The sequence below is a fragment of the Electrophorus electricus genome, chromosome 22, assembly GCF_013358815.1.
Source record: "Electrophorus electricus isolate fEleEle1 chromosome 22, fEleEle1.pri, whole genome shotgun sequence".
In the NCBI taxonomy this organism is placed as follows: domain Eukaryota; kingdom Metazoa; phylum Chordata; class Actinopteri; order Gymnotiformes; family Gymnotidae; genus Electrophorus; species Electrophorus electricus.
Genome location: NC_049556.1, coordinates 8,338,854 through 8,348,853, shown reverse-complemented (window position 1 = coordinate 8,348,853; position 10,000 = coordinate 8,338,854). Strand labels below are relative to the sequence as shown.

Below are 10,000 nucleotides of genomic sequence, written 5' to 3'. Positions count from 1 at the left end.
TGCTGGAGAAGCCTTATAGTATATCTGCCACCTAAATCAGCAATTAAAGATTACTTTGTGCTGACGGGTGTGTGCGTTCAGGCCGCACTGCCAGATGCGAGGTTCGTTCAGTTCATTCCCACTCCTCCTTCCTGCGAGGGCTCGTGAGTGACGTCAAAAGAACGAGCAATATGTCTGAATCCAATCTGAATACGTGATTGGTGTAAATCTGCACTGTCGTGGCGTCGATCTCGGTTCACTCTTACTGTTTCATTTTTCATTACGTTATTGAGTCTGTAGTCTTAGTGTTTGGGGACCGGTGCCGTGCGAATACCACTGCCCCTGATGATGGAGACTTTAATCGGGTTACAGGTGTTTTATACTTGTATACCAGGGAAGCTTCTGATGTGTGTGTGTGTGTGTGTGTGTGTGTCTCTGTCTGTGTGTAGGCTTGTTTAATCAGGTCTCCTCTGTTGGTGATACGTGTGATCAGAGGCAGCTCGGTCTTCTCCTACACGACGCCATCCAGATCCCTCGGCAGCTCGGAGAGGTCGCCGCCTTCGGAGGGAGCAACATCGAGCCCAGCGTCCGGAGCTGCTTCCAGCACGTACGTGAAACGCACGCGCACACACACCCATACCATTTAGGGTTTTGTTTCAAGTGTGCACATGGCTGGGTGACCTACTGAGTCCTGTGCGTGGTGTCATCTATGTTCCCGCCTTCTGCCCTTATGGTGTTATGGCCCCTCCCCCTCCGCCCCGCGCCTCAGCGTTATGGCCCCTCCCCCTACGCCCCGCGCCTCAGCGTTATGGCCCCTCCCCCTCCGCCCCGCGCCTCAGCGTTATGAACTTCTAGCCCTGCAGGTTCACTCTCAGGCCCTGGAGACAATTCTTCACCTGCTATAAATCCCACTGCAGTGTTTTAGCCAGACAGGGACCAGGCCATTTGAGCAGAAGAGCGAGAAATTGGGAGACAAACCGACATTGTGAGAGGAGGAGGACATGGAGGAAGGAACTGTTCCCAAAATATCCGGTGATGGATCATCCATGTCCTCTCTGTCTGTCTGTCGGGACAAGCCATAAACATGCACTAATCATTCACTCTTATTGCCATGGAAACAACTCTCTCTCTCTCTCTCTCTCTCTCTCTCTCTCTCTCTCTCTCTCTCTCTCTCCCTTTCTCTCTCTCTCTCACTCTCTCTCCCTTTCTCTCTCTCTCCCTCTCTCTCTCTCTCTCTCTCTCTCTCTCTCTCTCACGTTCTGTCTCATCAGCTTTCCTCATCGCCATAGAAGAGAGTGAAATGGAGTGAGGAACAAAAAGAGGGAAAGATGGAAAGAGCAGGAGTGGGAGGAAGAAAGAGTGTGCAGAGAGATTAGCCATGGAGAGACCTGGAGGAGGGGGGCGAGAGGGAGGGGCGGCGAGACCAGTCACGGGATTGGGAGGGGCGGAGAGACCAGGCTGCGTGTGGCGTGGCCAGCCTGCCGACCTGCTGCTGGCGCGCGTGACCATCGGGGGTCGGCACACGTGGGTGGAGGGGGCGGGGCCTTTAGGGGCGTGGCAGCCATGTGTTCGTGCGCTGACGTTCTCGCTCCTCCCTCATCTCTGTCAACAGACATTTAGCAGCCTCGTTTTTAAAGGGTCACTCCAGACTCAGCAGTGACCTCACCTCCAGTGATTGTTGCCATTATCCACAAGTTTCCATGCCAACAAGGAGCCTCATGTAAATTCGGAGTCGATGTTCTTTGTTTACTGTTATGTGTGCTCATTTATTTATACGGATACTTTGCTCATAAATGCCACTTGAAATGTTAACGCCATTAAACGGCGACGGTTGGGAAACAACAAAAAGTGTTACAGCGACATTTTTGTTACAGCGAATGAGAACTGAAATATTCACAACATTGTCTGCCCCCATAAGTGTCATTTCAGCATGCACACTCAACAAACCAGGAATGCGTCGGGTCATGGGCGAGGTGTGTGTGTGTGTGTGTGTGTGTGTGTGTGTGTGCACGCGTGCTGACTAACTGACGTTGGACCACCTTAACCAATGGCCTGTCCATTCCCAGTAGTCAGGTTCCTGTGCTCGTAACTTCAGGCAGGTCCCTAGCTTTTTTTTTTCTGAAGCTCGCCCCTTCTCGATTGGCTGTGCTGACTGGTTCCTCCCCTTTGTTCCCAGGTGTCCAATAAGGTGGAGCTGAGCCCGGGGCAGTTTATTGACTGGATGAGGCTGGAGCCGCAGTCCATGGTGTGGCTTCCTGTCCTGCACAGGGTGGCAGCAGCAGAGACAGCAAAGCACCAGGCCAAGTGTAACATCTGTAAAGAGTGTCCCATAGTGGGCTTTAGGTACACACACACACACACACACACACACACACACGCCAAGTGTAACATCTGTAAAGAGCGTCCCATAGTGGGCTTTAGGTACACACACACACACACACACACTCACACACACGCCAAGTGTAACATCTATAAAGAGTGTCCTATAATGGGCTTCAGGTACCCACGCACACAAACACACACACAAATCTCTAGCTTAAGTGCTATATTTGCGACTAGCTCCCACAGTAGTGTTTAGGTCCACAGACAGACGGGGCCGTTAGCCATTCCACACGCCCCCTGAGAACATCAGGTTCCTTTAAATACAGGACTGGGCGAAAACTTTTGAAAGCTTTTCAACTTTGTAACAGTGTAGTTACAATTCAGGGAGACACATCATCAATCTCCCACACGTTCTCACACATGCTCACACTCACACACACAGACATCTGAGAGCTGCATTTCCTGCAGCAGTTGAAAATAGGACTGTGGAGCTCGCGCGCTCTCTCTCTCTCTCTCTCTCTCTCTCTCTCTCTCTCTCCCTCCCTCCCTCCCTCTGACAGAGAGCTGATCTAAATGTCCACTGAGTCTGATCTAAATGTCAGCCTGTGATCCACAGCACCAAACAGCAGCGAGACAGTTGATGGAGGAGAGACAGGAGGACCCCTTCTCCTGGTCTGTGGGGTGAACAGGGCTTCTGTAGTTGTCCAGGCTCTGTTATGGTGGTGTACTGTAGTGAGTCAGGTGACCAGCCCATATACAGGTGCTCGGTTCCTCTGATGAGAGCCAGACTGTAAGAATGCTGTCTTCGTGTCCACATGCGGGAGCGTGTATGCGGGAGCGTGTGTTTCCGTGTGTGACTGAGCTGTGAGGCGGGTCCTCGGAGTGTCCACTGATGGACTGATGAAGGACAACAAGCAAAACACACAGTGAAGTGAGACAGGCGGAGACCAGACCGTGTTTACCTCTTGGAGACAGTCTGCTTATACAATCCTGTAGCTGTAGACTGTAGTTCAGTGGTGTTAATGTTCTTATATAGTCCCGTAGCTGTAGACTGTAGTTGAGTGGTGTTAATGTTCTTATATAGTCCCGTAGCTGTAGACTGTAGTTGAGTGGTGTTAATGTTCTTATATAGTCCTGTAGCTGTAGACTGTAGTTCAGTGGTGTTAATGTTCTTATATAGTCCCGTAGCTGTAGACTGTAGTTGAGTGGTGGTAATGTTCTTATATAGTCCTGTAGCTATAGAGTGTAATTCAGTGGTGTTAATGTTCTTATATAGTCCCGTAGCTGTAGACTGTAGTTCAGTGGTGTTAATGTTCTTATATAGTCCTGTAGCTGTAGACTGTAGTTGAGTGGTGTTAATGTTCTTATATAGTCCTGTAGCTGTAGACTGTAGTTGAGTGGTGTTAATGTTCTTATATAGTCCTGTAGCTGTAGACTGTAGTTGAGTGGTGTTAATGTTCTTATATAGTCCTGTAGCTGTAGACTGTAGTTGAGTGGTGTTAATGTTCTTATATAGTCCCGTAGCTGTAGACTGTAGTTGAGTGGTGTTAATGTTCTTATATAGTCCTGTAGCTATAGAGTATAATTCAGTGGTGTTAATGTTCTTATATAGTCCTGTAGCTGTAGACTGTAGTTGAGTGGTGTTAATGTTCTTATATAGTCCCGTAGCTGTAGACTGTAGTTGAGTGGTGTTAATGTTCTTATATAGTCCCGTAGCTGTAGACTGTAGTTCAGTGGTGTTAATGTTCTTATATAGTCCTGTAGCTGTAGACTGTAGTTGAGTGGTGTTAATGTTCTTATATAGTCCTGTAGCTGTAGACTGTAGTTGAGTGGTGTTAATGTTCTTATATAGTCCCGTAGCTGTAGACTGTAGTTGAGTGGTGTTAATGTTCTTATATAGTCCTGTAGCTGTAGACTGTAGTTTGCTCTGTACTGCTCATGCACACATGAAAGTTGTGAAATAGTGGAGCGTTTTGGTTTCATCTCCTTTGTTTTGGGGTCTGTAGACTGAAACATTGTTCTGTTCCTGACCATAAAGAAGTTGTTGTGTGTGTATGTGTGTGTGTGTACATTATTGCTTACAGGCATTAAGAGCAGCAGCTCCAATGAGGAGATGTTGCATGATGCACTCCACCATGATAAACATGCACTCTAATGCCCAAAACGTCCCCTCTCTCTCTCTCTCTCTCTCTCTCTCTCTCTCTCCCCTTCTTTCCCTGCGCAGGTATCGTAGTTTGAAGCACTTTAACTATGACGTGTGCCAGAGTTGCTTTTTCTCAGGCCGTACGGCGAAGGGCCACAAGCTAAACTACCCCATGGTGGAGTACTGCACCCCTGTGAGTACGCGCACACACGTTCTGCTGAGAGCGGGGCATCCTCCATGTCTGCTTTCACACAGTGATGTCCTGAGAGATGGACACCCCCTCATACTCCTGCCAACCACCCTTACCACCCTCCCCTCTTACCTTACCACCCTCCCCTCTTCTCCTCTCTCCTCCTCCCCTCTCTCCTTTCCTCTTTTCCTCTCTCCTCCTCCCCTCTCTCCTCCCCTCCTCTCCTCTCTCTCCCTCTCTTCTCCTCTCTCCTCCTCCCCTCCTCCCCTCTTCTCCTCTCTCCTCCTCCCCTCTCTCCTCCTCCCCTCTCTCCTCCCCTCCTCTCCTCTCTCTCCCTCTCTTCTCCTCTCTCCTCCTCCCCTCTTCTCCTCTCTCCTCCTCCCCTCTCTCCTTTCCTCTTTTCCTCTCTCCTCCTCCCCTCTCTCCTCCCCTCCTCCCCTCTCTCCTCCCCTCCTCTCCTCTCTCTCCCTCTCTTCTCCTCTCTCCTCCTCCCCTCCTCTCTCCTCCTCCCCTCCTCCCCTCTTCTCCCCTCTCTCCTCCTCCCCTCCTCTCCTCCCCTCCCCTCCTCTCCTCTCCCCTCTCCTCCCCTCCTGCCCTCCTCTGTCCTCTGCAGTGCATTCTCTTATCCCAGCTACATTAGCCATCGACACTGGACGACCTGCCAAGACACTAATGCCCAGTCCAGGCTCTCAGGCTGCAGCGCACACCGCACACACACTTATTTATCGTATGACCATCATAGCAAAGAGCGCAATGAGTTTAAATTTCTTCTTCTGATGGAACACGCGCTGTGGTCAAAGCTCAGAGCCAGAAAAGCTGGCCAAGACCTCCGAGTGGCTGTCGCGGCGATATTGCCTTTTCATTTGAACCCCATGGCTTCTTCATCCGGCTGGTATTGCTTTTTTTTATTAGACCTGCTCTGGCCCCTCCCTCTGTGTAAACAGGTCATGCAGGTGTGTTTGGGGTGGGATGAGGGAGATCAGAGACGAGAGAGAGAGAGAGACTGTGATCGGTATTACAGACCTTTAGCTGGGGCACTTTTTTACAAAACCCGCGGCTATCTGAAGACCTTAAAGCCCCTGATTAGCTACAGTAATGCACAGGTCAATGGAAATACTAGTAATCTAGTCGTCTGTGTGTGGGGGAAGGGCTTCATTTGTGCGTTTGTCTAGTTAAATATATGTGGCCAGGTAATGAATCAATACCTGCGCACACAGCCGTGTCAGTTTGTGTGCGGCTTCCTCGCCGTCCCGCTGACCTCTGGGTCCCGTCTTCTGTCCCATCCAGACTACCTCAGGGGAAGACATGCGGGACTTCACCAAAGTCCTGAAGAACAAGTTCCGCTCCAAGAAGTACTTCGCCAAACACCCACGCCTGGGCTACCTGCCCGTGCAGACCGTGCTGGAGGGGGACAACATGGAGACGTGAGTCCGCACACCGTGCACTCCACACAACATTCCGGAGCCCTTCGTCAGCTAATTTAAGTTCTGTTGGGTCATCCGGAGTTTGCGAGCACCGTCCGTCTGAGCTGTTCGGCCGCCAGTCGCGCAGCAGAGCTCAGCGGGAGGTGGTGTGGGCGGAGACGACTCGCTTTGCGATGCGACGGCAAGTCCCAGATGGAGTGTGTCCGGGTCAAATGGAGCAGGCTTTTCTCCCCTGCTTTCAAGACACGAGGCGAGAAGTGTGTGCGTTTCTTTAGGATTTATATACAGCGTCAGAGTGGCGTATAACTCAATATAACGTTGGTTCTGTAAGGACAGGTTCCCAAACCTTATGATTAATGGCAGTGTTGTGTTCTGCGACTCTCTCCCCTGCTCACACATCCCCACACACACACACACACACACACACACACATCTGCCCAGCATTGAGCAGGGCCGAAGATCAGCGTTCCGACGAGGGGGGCGGGGCCTTCTCCAGTGTTCCGGCAGGGGGGTGGGGCCTTCTCCAATGTTCGGAGTGAGAGCCCGTGATGTCTCAACACGTTCCACACACAACCCCCCCACACACCTAGAGAGAACTGCCAATGTCTCTCAGATGAACAACTGCAGATACACCACTGTGTGTTTCACACTGACACATGACAGAATGACAAAATGACAAAGTTTGGGGAGGGGAGGTTTCTCTCAGGTGAAAGTGTTCTGAAGTGTGTCACCTTGACAGAACTACCTCAGTAAGGCCCCGCCCATTCTGATGCGGCGCTATACAGACACAAATCTTAAAGCAGCTCCGCCCTGCAGCTTAGAGAAGGACAGGATTCACCAATCACAGGAGGCCTGTCCTCCTCTGGCCTCACCAATCACAGGAGGCCTGTGTGGGTCCTCCAGATTAGGTCAAAGGTGTGGAGACTGTGAGTGGACAAATACACAGTGTGATGTTGGTGTGTGCATTCTCAGCATCTCCAGTCATCCTCCTAGGTTCCAGCTTATAAATGTGTTTAAACGCTAAACCTCTGGATCAGTGCTAAACTGCTAGATCAGTGCTAAACCTCTGGATCCGTTAGATCAGCTCTAAACCTCTGGATCAGTGCTAAACTGCTAGATCAGTGCTGCATGTCCTGCAGTGAATCTCTCGCAGACTAACAGGTCTTTTTCTGAACTTCTGGAGTTTATAAAAGCAGCATGTTCAGTGTATCTGTCCTCTCTGTCAACACACTCCTGCTGGTTGAGCTTCTCATTTAGGAGGCTGCGGTATTCCGAGTTGTGCGTATGCAGGGCTTTAGCGAGGGATTTAACGGGGCCGCCTTGTGCACTTCCAGCCTCCAGGGAGCGTTGCTGAGGAGCCTGGCCCCCTCCTCCAGCCTGGACCAGACCGAAAGTAAAGCTGTCTGCCGGCTCCATGGCGACAGGCTAATGAGTTCCAGTCAAGCGTGCCAGATGCGGATGGGGGGGACACGCCCAGATTCTACCCCATCTGGGAGCTGGCTTTCCTGGCCGACATGCTGATGAATTGACGTGGACTTTTCCATCCGAGGGTGTTTCCATTTTTTCCTTGCCTCTCAGTCCATTAAGTGTGATTGCCTCCGCGTCACAGCTCGGTGCTTTGATTCCGGCGTCCGGATTCAACCGCCCCTCCCCCTAGCTGGCCGGCTGTGAGCCAAACGTCTGATCACACCCCCCCCCCTCGGACGGGCCTCTCTCCTCCGCACATTCCCAGTCTCCTGCTAGCGATCGTCTGGACCCGCACGCGAGCTCACGTGGATGGTTCCTGGCTGAGGTGACATTCCACCTCTTTATAGGCCCTGTTATTTCCTTCCGTGTGCCCATCGCTGTTTGGGCGCTGGTGTTAAGCTGCCCTCTGCCAAATCCACAGTCATCTGAGGTTACAGTCCCATCTCGGTGTGCCTTCACAAAACCCCTACTGGCCACGTTCTGTTATTGCCTGGGGACAACTTCCAGGTGCTTGAGCCGGAAGGCCGGGAATCTTCCTGCCTCTCCTACCCAGAGTGGGACGGTGCCAGCTTTCCTCAGTCGGCCCGGAGCGGTGTGGGATATGGACTATTTCCAGATCTTGTATTCCGAGATTGTTGATGTTGTCAGGACTTGTTAGCCAGGCTCGACTTGGCTAAAGGCAGTGTGCCTCGTTATTGCAGGCCTGGTTATTGCAGGCCTCGTTAAAGTGTGCCTCGTTAAGGCAAACCTGGTTATGGTGGGCTTCGTTAAAGTGTGCTTCGTTAAGGCAAGCCTGGTTATGGTGGGCCTCGTTAAAGTGTGCCTCGTTAAGGCAAGCCTGGTTATGGTGGGCCTCGTTAAAGTGTGCCTCGTTAAGGCAAGCCTGGTTATGGTGGGCCTCGTTAAGGCAAGCCTGGTTATGGTGGGCCTCGTTAAGGCAAGCCTGGTTATGGTGGGCCTCATTAAGGCAAGCCTGGTTATGGTGCGCCTCGTTAAAGTGTGCCTCGTTAAGGCAAGCCTGTTTATACCGGTCTTGTTAAAGTGTGCCTTGTTAAGGCAAGCCTGTTTCTACCGGCCTCGTTAAAGTGTGCCTCGTTAAGGCAAGCCTGCTTGTGGCGGAGCTGGTCACAGCCTTGGCCCTGCGCCCACCCGCCTTCAGCGGGAGCAGTGCTGCACCAGCGGCCCATCCTGCTTTCACTGTGGACTTTGGTTCCTCCTGCATGTATTTCCTGCAGCTGTAAACACATTGGATCAGTAGGGCAAAACGAAAAATCTTTTATGATGACAAATGCATACTTTTGTCACCCTTTTCTTTTCTTTTTTGCATTTGTTGACTGATTTATTTTTAAAATTATGCGTGTTGAAAGCACAAACAAACCCCAGACAGCAGAATCCTATTATTATTTTTCTGATACCTTTTGATTTCTTTGCCTACCCCCCTTCTCTCTCCCTCTCTCTCTCTCTCTCTCTCTCTCTCTCTCTCTCTCTCTCTCTCGCTCTCTCTCTCTCTCTCTCTCTCTCTCTCTCTCTCCTTCTCTTCCTCCCCCCCTCTCTCTCTCTCTCTCTCTCTCTCTCTCTCCTCCCCCTCCTTCTCTCTGAATCATCTGCTAAAATGGGCAGTCCGCTCCGACAGTGAAAGCCTGATCCTGGCTGTCCTGTTGGGAATCGGGTTCCGCTCGCTGCCAGCGCGCATGTCCGCCCTCGCGTTCGCGTTCATGAGCAAAAGGACCGAATGCACAAAGAAACAAAGCAAAGGCCGGGGGCAGGGCAGGGGCCGCACTAGCCGGCTGTCTTCCCAACAGCGTCACGCGTCATCTCCAGCGGAGCACGATCGCAGAGCCCTCTAGCCCAGCGGGGGGTGTTCAGGGTACAGTAGCTGCTCTCCTCTGGATCACATTCCTGGGAAACATCTCGCATCACACACAAAAACACACCCACACACACACACACACACACAGCAGGACATAGCAGTGAAATGAAGGCATCACTGGTGTGGGATTCTGGTAGCTCCACCCACAGGTGGTGAGGTGAAGCAAGCTCCTTCAGGTTGACACCGGTGGGCGCCGACGTCCGCGCTCCGCCCGTGTGGCTCTCGCTGCCCATCGTGCGACCCTTTGACCCTGAATCCACTCTCTTCTCTGGCACCCTCCCCCATCCCCCACCCGTGTGTTTCCTCTACAGCCCGGTCACTCTGATCAGCATGTGTCCGGAGCAGTATGAGTGAGTATACGCATGACCCCGCCCTGCTTTCCACCGGCACGAGCCCCCCGCAGGAACCCCGGCACCCACTCTTCATCAGCTCCCTCTTCTTCCTCGTCCGTACAGCATGCGTCCGGCGTCCGGCACCAGATCCACCGCCCGTGGCCGTTCCATTTCTCCTGCTCCTTTCTCTCCTCCTCTTAACCTTCATTGTTCTGTCCATCCTCATAACACTCCGCCGGCCCAGTAGATGCCCCACCGCCTCGCAGAGGGTGT

The 10,000-nt window shown here is 52.0% G+C and overlaps 1 protein-coding gene across 9 annotated transcripts in view; it reads left to right on the top strand.

The window, feature by feature from the left end:
* LOC113570381 (utrophin-like) overlaps positions 1-10,000 on the top strand; it is a 112,622-nt gene that overhangs the window by 85,047 nt on the left and 17,575 nt on the right. For 6 of the 9 annotated variants that reach the window (XM_035521347.1, XM_035521345.1, XM_035521346.1 and 3 more), the window contains 5 exons: positions 429-586; positions 2,156-2,322; positions 4,526-4,637; positions 5,922-6,058; positions 9,707-9,745. In XM_035521347.1, the coding sequence (XP_035377240.1) occupies positions 429-586; positions 2,156-2,322; positions 4,526-4,637; positions 5,922-6,058; positions 9,707-9,745 (613 nt within the window). Of the gene's footprint in view, positions 1-428; positions 587-2,155; positions 2,323-4,525; positions 4,638-5,921; positions 6,063-9,706; positions 9,746-10,000 lie in introns of those variants that run through there. The other 3 variants (XM_035521344.1, XM_035521348.1, XM_035521349.1) reach the window with 2 other exon arrangements.